The sequence below is a fragment of the Ictidomys tridecemlineatus genome, chromosome 11 (assembly GCF_052094955.1).
Source record: "Ictidomys tridecemlineatus isolate mIctTri1 chromosome 11, mIctTri1.hap1, whole genome shotgun sequence".
Classification (NCBI taxonomy): Eukaryota; Metazoa; Chordata; class Mammalia; order Rodentia; family Sciuridae; genus Ictidomys; species Ictidomys tridecemlineatus.
In genome coordinates, this window is record NC_135487.1 from 38356555 (window position 1) to 38376536 (window position 19982).

General features: G+C 35.1%; 1 protein-coding gene across 3 annotated transcripts in view; it reads right to left on the minus strand.

The window, feature by feature from the left end:
- Positions 1-3438: 3438 nt before the first annotated feature.
- Eps15 (epidermal growth factor receptor pathway substrate 15) overlaps positions 3439-19982 on the minus strand; it is a 126984-nt gene continuing 110440 nt past the window's right edge. For 2 of the 3 annotated variants that reach the window (XM_078026242.1, XM_078026243.1), the window contains 4 exons: positions 13776-13852; positions 12363-12525; positions 9606-9793; positions 3439-5910 (listed from right to left, as the gene is read on the minus strand). In XM_078026242.1, the coding sequence (XP_077882368.1) occupies positions 5764-5910; positions 9606-9793; positions 12363-12525; positions 13776-13852 (575 nt within the window). In that variant the 3' untranslated portion in view covers positions 3439-5763. The remainder of the gene's footprint in view (positions 5911-9605; positions 9794-12362; positions 12526-13775; positions 13853-19982) is intronic. The other variant, XM_078026244.1, reaches the window with a different exon arrangement.

A 19982-nucleotide genomic window follows, 5' to 3' on the forward strand; every position in this document is an offset into this window, starting at 1 on the left:
TGTTAGTTTTCAATTATTATATTTTAAAACTATCTACAAGAAAGACTGAAGATTTTTCACACTAAACAGCAGAATTTAGGGCTGGGATTGTGGCTCAGCAGTAGAGCGCTCACCTAGCACAGGCAGGACCTGGGTTCGATTCTCAGCACCACATAAAAATAAAGGCATTGTGTTGTGTCAATCTATAAAAAAAGATATTCTCTCTCTTAAAAAAAAAGTAGCAGAATTTACAAGTATAGAATGACAAGGTTGTAACAGGACTGCATATTATATATTTAATAAAACCACAGAACAAAGATTTAGAAATTATCTTCTACTCCAGTGGTTCTCAAAGGAAAGGGCCTTGGGCCAGCAACACCTGGGAATTTGTTGAAAATGCAAATTCTTGGGTTTCCTTTAGATCTACTGAAGCAGAAACTCTGGGGTGGGATCCAGCAATATGTAGTTCAATAAGCCCTCCAGGTGATCTTGATGATTGCTAAATCTGGAGAAGTAGACCTTCCCTCCCACTACCTATATCTCAACTCTAAGATCTGTTAATTCTAAATTATTCTCAAATCACTTGATTTCTCTTAGGCTTCAGCCACAACCATGGTTTAGGTCCTTCCCATCTCCTGTGGATGGCTACAACAACCTTACCCCCTGCTCTCCCTGCTTTATCTGGTTTACTCCTAAAGCAGTACCCCAAATCACCACTGAGGTGGTCTTTCTTACATGCAAACATGAATAACTCACTCCTTTGCCCATGAACTCTAGTCACAGCGAGCTACTTCAAACTCTTTCAAACTTACTTTCTGCCTCCCTTTTTATGTCTTCATTCCAAAGTCTTGGGATCACTGATAAATTACTTTTCATTTTTGCCAGTCTTCTGTTTTTCTTTTCAGCCATATGGTTTTAAAATTTGTATTTCTTTAATAAAAAAGCATGGCTGGCCCTTTCTACCATGTACATGTGGGGCAACAGTAATAACAAAAAATTACTTAGTACTTTCATGTGTTGGCAAGTCATGAGTGTCAAATAGGATAATAAATTGGAAAATGCTTTAGCCACATGCAGTGTAGTAGGTTTATTCCATTCAACCTCAAGAGTGAGATTATAGGAATTATTTTATTTGTGATATTTCTACTGTGGCTTATCTTTTAACTGGAATAGAAAGTGGTGGTTAGAAATCTGGAACTAGTCTCCTTGGTTCAAATTCCAGCTCTGCAACTACTAGCTACATTTTTTTTTTTAATTTTTTTTTTTTTTTAAAGAGAGAGTGAGAGAGGAGAGAGAGAGAGAGAGAGAGAGAATTTTTAATATTTATTTATTTTTTTAGTTCTCGGCGGACACAACATCTTTGTTGGTATGTGGTGCTGAGGATCGAACCCGGGCCGCACGCATGCCAGGCGAGCGCGCTACCGCTTGAGCCACATCCCCAGCCCATAGCTACATTAACTGTAGCCAAGTTTGGGCACCTCTGCAAAATGGAGACAATAATAGAATCTATACCTTTCAGGGTTACTGCTGTGAGGATTAAATGAACTAATATAAGCAAACACTTAGGATCATGCTTAGAGCTTTAAAAATATTATTATATCCTGTTCCTACCATTTTCTGCAAAAAATTTTTTGCACATAAAACAAAGTATGATAAATTGAAGAGTATCATGTTCAGAATCAGTGAGACCAGTGTTCAATATCTGGCTCAGCTACTTCTTAGCTGTATAGTCAAAAGCACATTGTATCTTTTTTTAGCCTCAGTCCTTCCATTTTAAAAAACAGGGGATAATAACAGTACCTGCTACTTAGATCTATTGTGGAGACCTGACAAGAAACAAGAATACACACACAAAATGCTTAGAACAGGGCTTCAAACATAATATACATTCAAATAACAAAATGCTTTTTTTTACTATTAATAAAAATATGAGGCTGAGGGTATAGCTCAGTGATAGAGCACTTGCCTATCATATGTGAGGCCCTGGGTTCAGTCCTCAGCTCTGGGGAAAAAAGTGTCTTAATTTGTTTACTTAAATATTAACACACTATCAGAATGGGCATGGTGGCATGTGTCTGTAATCCCAATTACTTGGAGACTAAGGAAGATTGAGTTTGAGATCAGACTTGGCAATACAGTAAGACCCCATCATCTCAAAAAAAATAAATCCTTTATAACAATCCCATAAATTAGGTTTTAGGATATTCATTAGATGAAGAAAATGAGGTTCAGGAAGGCTTGAATAACTTTCTCAAAAAAATACTTTTGGGGTACTGGGGATTGAATTCATGGGTGCTCTACCGCTGGTATGGTTTACATATTAGGTGTCCAAAGGCTCAAGTTGAGACAATGCACGAAGGTCTGCAGGAGAAATTATTGGGTTATGAGTCTTAACCCAATCAGTGAATTAATCCCCTAACGGGATTAACTGAGTGGGAAACTGAAGGTGGGTAAGGTGTGGCTGGAGGTAGTGGGTCATTAAGGGCATACCTTTGGGGTATATATTTTTTATCTGGTGAGTGAAGTCTTTCTTTGTTTTGTGATCATCATGTGTCCCACCTCCCTCCACCAATCTTCTGCCATTATGTTCTGCCTCACCTTGAGCCCCCAAAGAATGGAGCCTGCTATCTATGAATTGAGACCTCTGAAACCGTGGGCCCCAAAATAAACTTTTTCTTCTCTACAATTATTCTGGTAAGACCTTTTAGTCACAGCAGCAAAAAAAGCTGCCTAAAACAACCACTGAGCTACATCCCCAGCCCTTTCTTATTCTGACACAGGATCTCACTAAGTTGCTCAGGCTGGTCTCAAACTTGGGGTCCTCCTGCCCCAGTCTTCCAAGAAATTGGGATTATAGGGGCTGGGGTGGTGGCTGAGTGGTAGAGCACTTACCTAGCATGAGTGAGGCACTGGCTTTGATTCTCTGCACTGCATATAAATAAATAAAATAAAGGTCCACTGACAACTAAAAAAAAATTAAAAAAAAAAAAAAGAAATTGGGATTACAGGGGCTGGGTGGTAGCTCAGTGGTACAGTACTTGCCTAGCATGAGTGAGGTACTGGCTTTGATTCTCAGCACTGCATATAAATAAATTATAAAATAAAGGTCTATTAACAACTAAAAAATATTTAAAAAAAAAAAGAAATTTGGATTACAGGCACATGCCATATGCACGAGTTGTTGGGATAATGGGCATGTACTACCATACCTGGCTCTCAAAGCCATCTTTACATTATTTTCTCAAAAGTGGCAGAATGGAGGTTCAAGCCCAGGATTGTTATCAATTTATTAGATCACAGTGCCTTCCAAGAATCCATGTCATAATCCTTATTCAATAAATATATACAAGCCACAAATGTTTTGCATATCTTTGTATATATCTCTCTCTGTGCATATATATTTCCTTTCACAAAAACAGACAAAATAACTAAAATTGACATTAAAGCAAAACTCCAGTATAAATTGAATATGTGGGTAGTATGCTTTATTATTACTTAAAGTATATTATTCTCATAATTACAGGCTACAATTTAGAAGTTCGAAATGCAAGAGAAAATTTTAGAGAGCCCAAATAAAGCTGAATCAGTATGTAGAAGATGGTTAAAACTTTGTAAGTAGTGCCACTTAGCTCTCAGCAATACTTATCTGTCCTTTTTAATTACAGGCCCTGAGACCAGGGTCAACAACATAAAATATCACAAATGACCATAAGACGTTCAACCTACACAAGCAAGCATGGAGATAAAGATATATATTTATATAATATATACATATTTTAATATTATATTGGTCCACTGAGTATATATATTTTAACAAAAGATAAGACTCTATATAATCCAGTTAAACATACATAAGATTAGGGTACACTTATTACATTGAAAGTTGGTGTTTATAAGTTACAGATATTTAATATTTTCCAGAGTGTTTTTTTTTAATTAAAAAAAAATATTTTAAAAGCATTTCAAACATTTGTTCATTTTCCCAGTGCAAAAGAAGGTTGTTCAAGTCAACTTACCTTTTTCTCAAAGAGTAAGGGGAAGGAGGAAAAGAAAAAAAATAAGAAAACAGAAAACGCCACCTACCAGCAATTCCCAATGCTACCTTCTCAATCAACTTTTGCTAACTTGCCTAAATCCTTAGTCACTGGATTAGTTTATCAAAATTAAAGCCTTGTGATTATGATTCAGCCCTTGCTTCATATATGACTTTTATGTTGAAATGTTTTTATATAAAAATTAGAAAAAGTTAGCAGTACAGGAAGTGGTTTGTTTTAAACTCCAGCCATCCAATTGTGTGTGGAAAGAAGAAAAGCACCATTTCAAGATCATATGAATTAGATATTTTGGAATTTACTTATAGTCTAAGCAATAAGTTACTCTGATTATTACAGATCAATACCACCTTGACTTGTTGATCCCAGAGAATTTAAATTAGGTTATAGGTGCATTTTTATTTATCTGTTATTTAATACATTATCTAACTCAGTAACTCATGTGCAAAAAGAGGATTACAATATACAGCCTTCTTCACAGTCTATTCAAATTCAGCTTGCCTGCTAGGTTAGTTTTAAAGATGAGATTTTAAAATGTAAGGAGTTTTGAAAATTTGGCAGATCTTTTCCCTTCCAATTAAAAAAAAAAAAAGGGTAGGTTGCCCTTTTTATAGGTGAAAAACATGAAGTAAATAAACTAATTTAAACTACAAAGACAAAAAAGCAATATGGTATAATACATGTCACCTTTCCTATTTGTATTCAGTGAAAGTTTTTATATTTCAAGTAGTTAAGACTTCATTAAAGAAAACAAAAATATACATGAAAAATTAAAGTACCTTCCAGTTGTAGCTTGCTAATGTTTCTTCTGCAAAAGTATAATAGTAAACTAAATGAACTCAAGAGGACAGTGCCACTGCAAAGGCAGAACAGTTGCATGTTAATTAAGATTTGTGCTTACCTTATACTGATGGGTACATTTTAAGTGATAAATTTTCTTCACATCTGGCACTTAAAATGGACATTTTCTTACAAACTTTACTTGTAAGAAACTGATTTTGTTAATTAGCAAATTTATGGAGAGGTATCTGTTGACCTAAAAGTCCTTAAATCCACAGAAAATTGTCTTAAAAAATGTATTTCCACATGAGATTTTAATGTTTTTTATTTAGGAAAAATTTAAGTTTTAAGTTAAAATCATTCAATCTAAAGCATCCTTTTTTCAATAGTGGAGTAGACTGATGCAAAATATTTTTCCTTTTCTCTAAAAAACAAATTAAATGGTATTTATACTCCAAGGATATACAAAAATGTACTTTATACTAGCCAATTTATATCAATCATAAAAGAAATGCGATGTTTGTTCTCTTCCTCTCCTTCAACCATTAAAATCAAGGGAGAATACTGCAAACTTTATAAACTCAACTGACTCTAATCAGAATAACCACAGAACAAAGGTAGCATGGGGTGAAACTATTTCTCTACATTCCAGAAGGCAGAAGCTTGGATGCTCTAGGTTTACAAGTAAAAGTAGCACAGGCAGGCTGAAGCTCACAGTAAATGCACACCAGAACAAGGGCCTAGGTAAAGCTGTCTGATTAGGTTACTGCTTTTAGAGGAAATAATAAAAGTCAAATCTGAGAGTACAAAAGAAAAAACCTAGACTTTTGTCACATTTACAGGAATCTCAAACCTTTTGTATTCCCATGCTCACAGGTAGTTTTGATATACATGGTAAATAGCATCAATATTTAGGAAGAAGAGAATTGTAGACAAAGGACAAGAGAATTCTTCATGCTTCTGATATCTCAGATTTGCTGAGTGCAATAGCCAGTTCTAGGTCTTCTTGTTCTTGCTGATTCAGTCGGGCAAGCCTTTGCTCTTCCTCTCTCTCACTCTCCCTCTTGGCCCATTCAATCATATCTTCTTCAGAGGGATACTGCCATTTAAAAGACATAATGAATGAACAAATTACTAAATGAATAAGTAAAACAATAAAAAGAAGAAAAAATTGTTTATATAACACTTTCAAATAAATAAAACATAATAAAATTTCTTGTTTCACCTGAAGGATTCTGGGAATATAATCTTGTTTAATTGTCCCCCACCCCTCCCAAACAAAATTTATTTATTTTTTGTTTGGTACTGAGAATTGAACCCAGAGGAACTCTACCACCGAGCCACATCCCCAGTCCTTTTTATTTTTATTTTTTTAAATATATATATATATATATATATATTTTAGTTGTAGTTGGACACAATACCTTTATTTTTATGTGGTGCTGAGGATTGAACCCAGTATCCCACACGTGCTAGGTGAGTACTCTACCGCTGAGCCCCCACCCCAGCAGTCCTTTTTAATTTTTAGACAGGGTCTCACCAAGTTGCTTAGGGTCTTGCTAAGTTGCGGAGGCTGGCCTCAAATTTGTCATGCTCCTATCTCAGCCTCTCCAGTTACTGGGATTACACGTGTGTGCTACTGTGCTCAGCAATAAGTTTAGTTTTAACCAGTTACATAACTGTGGTTTATTTTAAAAAAATTCCATCTATAGACTTTGTCTATAAAAAAGTAAATATTAAAAATATTACTTAGAAACACTTCAAGTAGATAAGCAGATTCAAAAATGGAAGAGGGATAGACTTTCTGATATAATGTAAAATATTTACTATTTAAACTTAAGTGAGCATCCTCATATTATAAATAATTTTTAACTTAAGCCAACTGGCAATTTTCCACCTCATCCTAGACTTTCAGATATAGAAAAACTATGAAGGAAAAAATAGGCTGATTTTGCTATATATAATAAAGAGTATTGGTTATACTAAGCAAGATAAGAACCAAAACTATTTTTTTAAGTATATTAAAGATTTTGGCAGGCTTTGAGAACTTTTGGACTCAGTTTTTAAAAAAACCCTTAATACTCATGATTATTCAATCGGGGAAATGTTTTTATTCAACCAAAACAGCAACTTCAGCAGAAACTAAATACAAAATTCTACTTGGTTTCAAGTCTTGTCACACAGAAGAGGACTTTATAAGGATAAAATGAAAGAAATATTCAAGACTTTTTGAAAATGGTAGTTTTTTTCCTAGAAGAATTAGAGTACTTGTGAAATTTATAATACTTAACAAGTCTTCCAAAATTAAAATAAGGATATTTTTATAACAACTTTATATTTACACTACTTTATATTTATACTACCCTGAGATTTGAGTATGAAGTAAGTAAAATGCCTCAGTTATTGTTTGAAAGTTATTTCAATCAGGTTTTGATTTGCTTTCTGAAACTTTATTTAACATATTAAATATCACAAATTGTCACAGGTTATTTTTTTATACTAAGAGAATTATAATCTTCTAAGTAAGCCAATTCTTGATTCTCTGCTTGAAATAACTAAAATTCCATCTGAAATGAAAGGTCAGGATAATTCTGACACTCCACTTTTTACAATATTTGGAATATTGATTTCTATTTTTCTCCTTGACCTTTAGCAGAAGCCATCAGAACTTAAAAGTACAGATTAAAAAGCCGGGTGGTACACCTTCCTTAGTTGCACACAGATTCTTGCCCACCTTCTCTCTCTTTCTTTCGGTACCAGGGATTGAACCCAGGGGTGCCCAACTCCTGAGCTACATCCCCTGCCCTTTTTATGTTTTATTTAGAGACAGGCTCTCATAAGTTGCTGGGGCTGGCTCTGAACTTGTTATCCTCCTGCCTCAGCCTCCTAAATTGCTAGGATTACAGGCGTGCACCACTGTGCCTGTTTGCCTACCTGCTTTCTAATAGAAATAGCAGCAGCAATAAAACTAGTTGAGTGACCAACTGTTACAATAAGGAGGAAAACATCAGTCAGACTGTACCCAGGGTCACCTGGCCATTACAACTTCTATTTCCAAAATCAAGAAAATAAAGTGATAGATAAAGAAAAATTCTCGATATAGAACAGGCAGTGATAATGAGGTCATTTAGCCTGAAAAAAATAAAACTTTGATTAGTTATTCTACAAATTTTATTAAAAAGCAAAAGATTTGATTTTATCTAAATAACAGAATATTATGATACTGCTTTATGTCTCTCCAGAATGATATTTCTGTGATTGGTTGCCCAATTTCTTCTCTCTCTCTCTCTCTTTTTTTTTTTTTTTTGTACCAGGGATTGAACCCAGGGGCACTCAACTACTGAGTTACATCCCCAGCCCTATTTTGTATTTTATTTAGAGACAGGGTCTCACTGAGTTGCTTAGTGTCTCACCATCACTGAGGCTGGCTTTGAACTTGTGATCCTCCTGTCTCAGCCTCTGGAGTACCACTGAGCCCAGCTGATTGCCCAATTTCTACTCTCTTACAGGCCCTGCCTAATGCCATTATCGTAGCACCTTTCTTTCTTTTCTTTTCTTTTTTGTGGTGCAGAGGATCTAACCCAGGGCCTAATGCATACTAGGCAAGCACTCTACCATTGGGCTACATCCTTAGCCCATCATAGCACCTTTCTATGGTTTCTAAAGGTCTTATTTTAGTCAGCTCTGAGAGAATGCACAGCAAGTATAGGAGGCTAGTGAATTAGAGCTCTAAATTGTTTAGATCCTGACAATAATTGATTTCATAAACGTTTTTTTAGGGGATTCGGAGGCTGGGGTCTTGCTCTGTTGCTCAGGCTGGTCTCGAACTCCAGGGCTGAAGTGATCTTCCAACCTTAGCTTCTCAAATACCCTATTTACCATAGATTTCATGCCAATTTTTTTTTTTTTTGCAAAAAAAGTGGAGTGTGATTATTATTGTAAAAGTTTATTTTTAAAAAATTATGCTAGTATGATTTAAAAATCGCTTATTACTACACCATCTTGGGGAAATATTAGGATATGTGGAATATTTGTGAATTAATGTATATTCACAATTATGGTGGTAACAATTATGTGGTGAAAGACCCAGCTGGAACTATAGGTATGCACCACCATATCCAGGATACATTAAGATTTTAGAAAGGATGTCATGGGGCTGAGGGAATGCAATTCAAAGAATCCCTGGGAATGCAGCTCAGTGGAAGAGTGCTTGACTGCTTGACTAGAGTGTACAAGGCCTTGAATTTGATGCTCAGCACTAAAAAAAAAAAAAAAAAAAAAAAAAAAAAAAAATCCCTGCATCTATCCTCTATCCTCTCATATAATAATTGCTGAGTGGTCTTCAAAAATCATTAAAACTTTATACACAAACACACACATACAACACAGTTACAAATATACAAGCTCACCACTGGCATTATTCATCCAGTGGGCAAATAGTAAATTATTCTCCAATAGTCCATTAAATCATCATCATCTATAACCATCTGCAAAACTATATGTCAAGATTTTACTTATATTTATGTTACCAAGACCAAGAGGAAGGTTTATAAAACAACTTTTATATAACACAAGAACTAAGAGTAGTAAAATCATTTGTGCAAAGAAGAAATTTTAGAACCATCAAAATAGAATAAGAGGTTTTGCTTGGGGGAAGAATGCAAGATTATTTTAGTATTTTGGCAAATTTAGTTGAAGTGATACAAATTTGGCAGACTCCAAAGTCGTCTTGGAAAACTCCTCAAATTGTAAATGGAAAGATTTTCCCCCAAACAGCCCATTCACAGTACTTACAGCACTGAAGTTAGCAAAATTGCTTGGGTCAGCCTCTTTATTGGTAGTGGAAGTAGAAGAAGAAGTGAATGGATCACAATACATATCAGGATCTTTTTCTTTGGGGCTATCATTGCCTGGGAAAGGCTGAAATGGATCATTCACTTTAAAGGGATCAGAAGAATCCAATTTGTTGATGGGTCTTTTCCCTGGATCAAAATCATTACAGTTAACTCAACCAGTAAATATGGCAAACACAAGCACACAAGAACATGTACACAGGGAGCATTAAAGAATTAAAGGTGGAGGATGGTGGTGAGAACCTGAAATATATTCTTTATATCGACTTAAATGCCATACCAACAATCTGATCTCTCAAATAGACTCCAACAAGATACAGCTTAATAAAAAAAAAAAAACAGCAAAGAGCGGAATAGGCCAGGAATCATATTTCCTCACCTCAAAAGAGCATGTTCCTAAGAAGAGAGGGAGGAAAGGACAAAAATAGGAGGAAAATGATAAAGAATAAAGATGTCAATGGCTTCTGTTGTTATAACCTTAGCCTGAGACTTGTACAGACACCCACTAGTAAGAGCAAATGACCCTTAAAAATGGCAAAATTCCTCTGGTTTTTCTCTAAATCTCTCTCTGTAATATTTACGAGCATAAAACTATCTTGGTAAAACCTTGCCTACTTTTTGACATCTACAATATTTCAAACTTAAAAATAAACAATGTTTTGAAGACCAAAGCCTGTATCTTTGTGGTTGTTGACAAACTAATCTTTGGTTAAATAACAGTATGATGTTCTGTTAGTCACTTATTAGTTCAGTATCACTTTCCAACAAGTTCTGTGATTTTATTTTTTCTATTTTTTGTAACTGGGGATTTAACTCAGGGGTGCTTTATCACTGAGCTATGTCCCCAGCCCTTTTTATTTCGAGATAGAGTCTCATTGAGTTGCTGAGGCTGGCCTCAAATTTGTGATCCTCCTGCCTCAGCCTCCTGAGTTGCTGGGATTATAAGTGTGCACTACTGCATCTGGAAAGTTCTCCAATTTTAAAGTCTTAAACCTAATACTTCTTCTTTTTTTTTTTTTTTTTTTTTAGAGAGAGAGAGAGAGAGAGAGAGAGAGAGAGAGAGAGAGAGAGAGAGAATTTTAATATTTATTTTTTAGTTTTTGGCAGACACAACATCTTTGTTTGTATGTGGTGCTGAGGATCAAACCCGGGCCGCACGCATGCCAGGCGAGCGTGCTACCGCTTGAGCCGCATCCCCAGCCCCAACTTAATACTTTTTGAAGAAAAGATAATAAGAATGGTGTTAAAATATCTTCAAATATATTTTATCTTAACATGCATTAAGCTGGTTAATTAAACAATCATAATAGATTATTTCCATCAGTATTTTATCTTACAAAAGATGTTTAAATCCCAAATCTCAATCCTATGAAAGCAGACAAAATTAGAGTTACCGCCACCATCTAACAACTTAGGCAGCTGAGAGTTAGACATGTGAAATTATACACTTAAGGTCACAGAGTGAGGGTTGGGGATATAGCTCAGTGGTAGAGCACTTACCTAGCATGCACGAGGTCCTGGGTTTGAACCCCAGTACCAGAGAAAAAAAATTACAGAGCAAGTCAGGGAATATCCAGAATTAGAACCCAGGTGTTTTGGTTCCCAATCAGTGCTCTTTCCAAAAAACCACCTTTTTTCCTTGGTCTTCCTCCAATGACGTATACTCAAAAGATTCTATTCTTAATTTTAATTAAGGCGCACCAGTATATTACTTTACTTACGACTTTAAAATAACCTCACCATTGGCATCATACAGGTTTAAAAGCTTAAATGAGTAAACTGACAATTACTTATTTCTTCATGTATTCCGACCTTACTTCTAGCAATTGATAAAGGCTACTTTTCCTTAAATGACAGAAACCACTTAAATAATTTACCTGATTTTTCAATAGATAATTAACTGTACATCCAGTTATTTAAATAAAAAAAAGAAATAATTTGCCCAAGAAATATCATGCAAAGGCTATTAGGAAAAGGCAAGAATAATAATCTATAAGTATTAGATTGAAAATTAAGGAAATGATATATTACTAAAAAGCTAACGTGTCAAATGTGTCTTCTCATAGAATAGCCTAGTAAGTAGCACAACAGGGGGTTGCCTTTTAGCCACTTTATATGCTCTTTATTATCTGTACTAAAAACTTCCTCGACCTCTCCCCACCAAATGATCACTATTATAAAAGAGTCTTTAAAGTGAGCTGAAAATAAGATTTTCCTTTAAGAAAGGCAATACTTCCTTTTAAACTACTATATTGCTGAATTCTGGATACCAGCAGCCATATATTTTTACATTAAAGGATTTAAGAAAGACTTTACCTTGTGTAGGAATTTTTTTTCTCTTATAGAAATTAATTAAAACACCAAAGTATAGGAAACTGCTATTCAAATGGTAATCAATGATCTTCTAAAAAGAGATTCCATCTACACTTCCTTTTTTCCATTTACTATCTCTCCGAAATGATTAAGGGGGAATAAAAAGAGCTCTTATTAGAAAGCTCATGTCAGTTCATATCAGTTACATAGGCTGGCCTCTTAAGGCACATGACTATAATTCTATACTGAAGTCAGCAAGCTTCTGCTATGTGTTTGACTTGTTTTGTTCACTGCCTTTTATACAGATATGTTAAGTAAGATCTGCATAATACTTTTCAGGAGAAAAGGCACTGAGTTGATTTAGGAAAGGCACCAACTCTCCTACCAGGTGGTGGTGGGCAGGGTCTTGTTGGAGTTCCCGTCTTAGGTGGCAGTGCTGGGGGTACATCTTCACTCTTGATGGATGTTTCATCGAACACATTTTTTGGAGTGACCACATTGTTGACAGAGCTTGATGTGGCTGAATTAAAAGGATCTTCATTGTTCGCCTTTGTTTTAAAAAGAAATGTTTATACATGATTTTATATATATAATATATGTAAGACATCTATCTCCAAGCAAACTGTGATTGTCACAGAACATGCAGAAAAATGACTTAAGTATTATGTGGCTTTATTCATTTCTAAGAGCACTGACATTTTAAACCTTTGCATTCAAGGTTAAAGATCATTCTTTAGTTATTCTATATGAGTAGTAATTGTAACATCACTACTTATAAAGAGCAACAGATCACGACAAAACAAGCCAACTCTGGACAGAACCCTTATTCAACTTCAGGCAATAATCACAACCCATTTTAAAGGGTCAAGTCAGCCAGATGATAATGAAAGAAAAAAAATTACTGATTTCTCACTAATGTACTTAAATAAAGGAAAGATTTAATTTTAATGCAAACAAAATGGTATCTAGACAAACTATAAAACCAAATTCAAAAGTCAATTTTTTACAGCAAACTTTTCTCATAAAAAAAAGTCTAAATTTGGTTTTGAAGATTACTCCTTCCATACATGGACTAATGAAAGATTCATTTTCTATAATAATGACTCAAAGCTTTATGACTTCAGAATTCTTTAGGCCAGTATTATCAGTGGTACTGTTGACATTTTGGGTTGGACATGATTCTGTTGAGAGGGGCTGGGCAGTGCATTGTAGAATGTTTAAAAGCACTTCTAGCCTCTATCCACTAAATGGAAATAGCATCTTCTATCTAGTTGTGAAAACCAAATATGTGTCTAGTCACTGCTAAAAGTTCTTTGGGGGTCAATCTGACATACACGAATCATTCTCTCTTAGCCTAAATTAATACCAGAGTTATGCTGGAAAACATATAGTGGACATTTAGCACTGGGCTTTGTTTATTAATCATTTTAGTACTCACCCTAACAACTTCAGAGCATAAAATCAAGTAGCCAATATGGAGCAGTTAGAATAAATATAACAGCTAATGACACAAACAGTACATAGGGAAACAAAGTTCAATTGGAAGAGACATGTTTAAATAGAAGAGTAAATATAATGTTACTGAGTAAACATATTATAATTGTCTGTATCATTACCAGTCTTTTTATGTATAGAAATAGTTTACAGCTCTCTTTCATTTCTATCTGAAATCAATATTTGCTAAACTTATTGCAATCAAGTTGCAATGTCTGTGAAAGGAGTCTATAATTTAAAGGAGGAACTGTTTCTTTGATGGAAACACATATATTCTCCTTCCTCACTAATCACTGCAGATTACCTTTGACAATGTGCTGAAGTCAGCAAATCCATCTTCAAATGATTCATTTCCAAAAACAGAAGCAAAGGGGTCTGTGGCTAAAATGAGTAAAGAAAATCAATGGGATAGAACAGAAAGATATCAAATTTCATGTTTTCTTTTAATTGGTAACTTTAGATGGAAAATATTTACTCCAAAATATTAACTCTAAATTATATAATTCTTATTTTATGACTGATGTCCAGAGACAGAATGCACATGAATAATTCCAAAGATGTATTGCTTTGTGTAAATCAACTAAATGATTCAAAATCAAAAACAGGTGAACTACTTCTAGCTAAAGTACTTAAGGCTGTGGAATACATGTCAAACAGTACAGCTTCTATGAACTTAAACTATTTCTAATGAAGACACTACAAGTCAAAAATGTTAGATACCATTAATTCTATAACTCATACCCATCCTTCCAGGCCCAGGTGAAATGCTACTTTACCCACAAAGAACTTTACTACACCTAGAGAACCCTAGATGTAGCTGATTTCCACAACAAGAATTGGTTTCTTCACTCTCTGCGACAGTAACTGCATTCTGATTTATACCATGCTTACCTGATTGATAATCACCTGTAAGATCCTTGAAAACAGGCAATATAGCCTATCCAACGTGCCAAGAACATAAGAAGATACACTTCCTACCCTTTAAAAGTTCATAGTGGGATGAGAAACACATCAACAAATAATAATAAAATAGAATTGTACAGTTTACTAGAGAGGTTATGACAATCCTGTAGTGGGAATCACTAATTGTCTGGGAGAATCAGAAAAGTAACAAAGTAGTTATTACATTTGAGCTTTTGACTAAGGTCTTCTGAATAAGGAATGATTTGCCAAATAGAAGGAAGTGAAGGAAAGAAAGCAAACTACCAGGCAGAACAGTTAAATGCAATAGCATTATTTAACCAATGCTCCACAGGCACATTCATTATAGTTAACTTTGAAAGTAGACTTCACCTATTCGGACAGAAGGGCTATGAATAATATCAAAGTTTCTACAGTAAATGCTGCCTGATCTAAGTAGGAAGGAATTGGAAGAAAAGGAAGGAGGGAAAAGAGACTTGCAAAAGAAAAGGCAAGACAAAGAGGTACAAAAAATTTCTCCTTATTATTCCTCAATTCTTCATCTTTACATAAGAATTACTTAAAAAGAAAGTGTGCCCAACTACCAACTTAAAAATGTAAAGTGGGGCTGGGGGGGTGGCTCAAGTGGTAATGCTCTTGCCTGGCATGCGCGGGGCGCTGGGTTCGATCCTCAGCACCAAATAAAAATAAAATAAAGATGTTGTATCCACCGAAAACTGAAAAATAAATATTAAAAAATTCTCTCTCTCTCTCTTTAAAAAAAATGTAAAGTGTCCCTACATCTCTAGAAATAAGTTTATAAATAAGATAACTACAGATAAAAACAGAAGGGAAACAAGGAAGGGATATTATTCTGTTGGCTCTGTCACTAAGGCAGTGACAGGGTATCAGAGTGGGAAAAGGAGATAGGTAGGTACACACACACACACACACACACACACACACACACACACGGTATCTTCTTATGTTCTTGGCATGTTGGATAGGCTATATTCCTGTTTTCAAGGATCATACTTGTCTAACACAGAAAATTCAGTCCTTTAGGGTTTCATCAGCAACTCTGATCTTTAAAAGAATGTTGAAAAATCTAGAGTTACAGGAAATCTTACAACTTTATCTATAAAAAAGCTTTTTTATTAACACATATTTGATGAATTCCACAGCCCTGGGGCCCAGTCTCATCATGGGTACTGTTTTCAGGCTTTTCCTACTTTTTCTCCTCTTCTGTTATTCCTGATGTTGTAGCAGCTGAGGTATAGCCTGAGCAAGGTACAGACACTCTCCTGACTGGCAGAAAGGGTGGTGAGGGTAAAGGAGTTGGCCTTGTTCCACTAGAAGGACTTAAATTCGCTTCATGTATTTTCTCTGCTCTTGCCCCCACAGTCTTCACAAGAGTTCACAACACATATAGCAACAGAACTGAGTTAGATCAGGTTTGCCTGAAATGCTGTGATATATATGTTGTGAAATAAATTAATTAAAAAAGAAGATATTGCCATGTGAAGATTATGTACGAGAGATTTTCTACACCTTCTACAAAAATTACACATATAGCATTGGTTCAAACACTGAGGATCACCTAATCCTAGATGAATGACAAAATGCTTTTTTGCTCAAGTTGGAGATTTTTACGACTTTGGCAAGAATCTTCAGATAATGATCATGCTAGAGGTGAAGCAGAGGCCTTCTCAGAAAGTGGAAGGATTCACAACATCACATGAGAGATGCCTTGTGAGGAAGTCCCAGGAGAGGAAGGGAAGTCCCAGGAGAGGAAACACTAGGAGAGGAAGCCTGCAGGTGGCTTTCTTCCTATTGATATGTACATCAATGCAAATGGTATCTCATTAGTACCCTCTTCTGCTCCAAGAATAAAAACATATAAAAGTGTAATTGAAAAATCATCTATAATGTCATTATCAGAAATAACTGTTGCCAGTATTTTAGCATATTTCTTTAAGAGCTCCTTTTCTGTTTTTGTGGCGGTGGGGATGGAACCCAGGGCCTTGTGCATTGAAGGCAAGCACTCTACCAACTGAGCTATATCCTGAGCAGGAGCCCTTTTTCTCAGCACTTTTTTTTTTCCCTTAAACTTTTGAGATCATGCTATGCTGACATACCTCTTTGGGAAAATATGAATGAAAAATCTGTATTTTAGATAGGTCACTTTTTATATCCTATTCTGATTTTTTAAAAAATAACATTTATTTTAGTTATAAGTGGACACAATATTTTTATTTTATTTTTATGTGGTGCTGAGGATCAAACTCAGTGCATCACACAGCCCTAGCCCTATCCTATTGATTTAATCTTAGCATTTATTGGGCTGGTAATGTGGCTCAGTGGTAAAGGATTGACTCGCACATGTGAGGCCCTGGGTTCAATCCTCACCACCACATAAAAAATAAATGAAACAAAATAAAGCTATGAAAAAAAATCTCAGTATTTATCAATACTTGACATATATTTGCTTAGTGCCTGTACTGCCCATATAAGCTCTATGATGACAGGAATTGTTTTGTTCACTATTGCATCCTCAAGGCCTACCTAGCACAAAGTCTAGCAAATAGAAGACACTCATATTTCTACTACTGAAAGAAAGGGGACAGAAATTATCTACTTTTTTTTTGGGTACCAGGGATTGAACTCAGGGGCATTTGACCACTGAGCCATATCCCCAGCCCTATTTTGTATTTTATTTAGAGACAGGATCTCACTGAGTTGCTTAGTGCCTCTCTATTGCTGAGGCTGGCTTTGAACTTTCGATCTTCCTCCTGTCTCAGCCTCCTGAGCCACTGGGATTACAGGCATTTGCCACCGCACCCAGTAAAAGCTTATAATTCCATATCCCATGGGATTAATTTTTTTTTTTGCTGGTTACAAATTAATTTCATGATAGAAGAAAAGAGTAAGAGTACAGGGGTGGAAATAACTAAGGCAAATATGTTTGTGACCTTGGATATGTAGTGTGATCTCTTTGAGTCTCAGTGGTTACCAGATGTTGGAATTTTATGAACAGGGAAACTAAACAAATGAATACAGTAAAAACTTATACATAGCCAGGTGTGGTGGTGCATGTCTATAATCCCTGCAACTTGGGAGGCAAGAGGATCACAAGTTTGAGGCCAGCCTTCGCAACTCAGTGAGGTCCTCAGCAATTTAGCAAGACCTTGTTTCAAAATAAAAAAATTAAAAAGGCTGAGAATGTAGCTTAGTGCTATATTCAGTGGCAAAGCACAATCCCCAGTACCAAAACAAAAAACTATGTACATTCCTCTTTTTCCCATAAAAATATTTAGATTCTTAGGGATGAACCATTGATCTAAATTACTTATAACTCATTCAGCTTCCCCATATCCCCATAATTGAAAGTTTTTATGTCAAGCATAATGAAATTCAAGAAAACAACATAGAGGAAAGACTTATGCTGTTGTTACTAAAAACAAACAAACGAATCTATATACATAAGTAGGGGAAAACACAGATTTGCCAAGTTAATTTCAAAAAATAGTCTTCCCAGAAAAGAAAGTTGGTCTCTCTCTTTACTGTTCAATTAAAAATCTTACAATGTGGCAGGTCTGAGACAAATTACTTATTCATATCTTCAGTCAATTGGTAAAGCTCTGCTACTCCCCAGAGATTTTAGAAAGAATTTAGATGCAGCCTAGTATGACTCCCAAGATGCTGCTTGGGCATGATGAAAGGAGAAATTTACCAAGATTTATACTTTTATAATATACAAATTACAGAGTTCTAAATATATGAAGCAAACCTTGACAGAGTTAGAGAGAGAAACAGTTCTACAGTTACATGGAGACTTCAATATCTCACTTTCAATTGTGAATAGAATAGAACCCAGAAAATAAACAAGGAAATAGAGGGTTTTGAGTACTTCGGTGTTAGTCTAGAATGCAATTTAATTCTGCTGTTTCTTTATTGATTTTCTGTCTGAATCATGTGTCCATTACAGAAAGTGGGGGTAAAAGTCCCCAGTTATTATTCTGTTGGAGTCTCTCTCTTTTTAGGTCAATTAATATTTGCTTCATATATATTGGTGCATATATATTTACAATTGTTGTTTCCTTTTGTGGAACTGACTCCTTTATCTTTTTTTTTTTTTTTTTTTTTTTTTGTGTGTGTGTGTGTGTGTGTGTGTGTTGATTGAACCATACCATGGAGTTATTTCCAGAACATTTTATTTTGAGATAGGGTCTCATTAAATTATTCAGGCTTCTCTTGAACTTATGGTCATCTTGCCTCAGACTCTCGAGTTGTTGGGATTATAGGTGTGGTGCGACCATGTTCAGCTCATACTACCATATAATGACCTTTCTTATCAATCTTTATTGCCTAAGATTTAAAGTCTACTTCATCTGACACAGTATGGTTATTTATTTTTCAAATTTTGAGACAGGGTCTCACTAAAGTTGCTCAGGGTCTCAATAAGTTGCTGAGACTGGCCTCAAACTTGTGATCCTCCTGCCTCAGCCTCTAAATTGGTAAGATCAGAGGTGTGAGCCACTGTACCTGGTATGTTTTAATTTTTTTCTTACTATATTTGGCTTGTTTATTATGTATTTAATTTTTTTTAGTTATAGATGGACACAATACCTTTATTTTTTAAATTTATTTTTATGTGGTGCTGAGGATCAAACCCGGTGCCTCACACATGCTAGGCAAGCGCTCAACCACTGAGCTACAACCCCAGCCAGCCCTATTATATATTTTTGCTTTGTCGTTACCATGAAGTTTACAAAAGACATCTTTTATTTTCCATTTATTTATTTATTTTTAGGTGTCAATGGACATTTATTTTATTTATTTACATGTGGTGCTGAAACAGGGCCTCACACATACTAGGCAAGTGCTCTACCACTGAGTCACTACTCCAGCCCACAAAAGACATCTTTTAATATTTTAAAGTGATAGTATCATAACATAATCATAAATAAAATAAAATAAACAACAACAAAAAAATCCATGACATTGAATTTAGCAATGCTTTCTTGGTTATGACACTAAAAGCAAGGTAACAAAAGAAAAATGGTAAGAGTAGGTAAGACTGACTACATAAAAATTAAAAACTTCTGTACATCAATGGACAGTATCAACAGAATGAAAAGGCAACTTGTGGAATGGAATGGGACAAAGTATTTACAAATCAGGTACCTGACATGGGGTTAATATGCAGAATATATAAAGAACTCTTATAATTCAACAACAGAAAATCAACACAATTTAAAAGTGGGCAAAAATAGACATTTTTCCAAAGAAGATAGACAAATGACCAATAAGCACATGAAAAGATGCTAAAAACATGACTTATTGTTAGGAAAATGCAAATCAAATCATTGAGATATCACTACACACCTACTAAGATGACTATTATTACAAAATAAACATAAAGTAGTAAGTAATGGCAAGGGTGTAGAAAAATTTGAACCCTTGTGTACTGGTAATAGAAATGTAAAATGGTACAGCTACTGTAGAAACAGTATGCCAGTTTCTCAAAAATTTAAAATAGAATTACCTTTTAATCCAACAATTCCACTTAAATTCTACTCCTCCAAAATGAAAGCAGACACTCAAATAG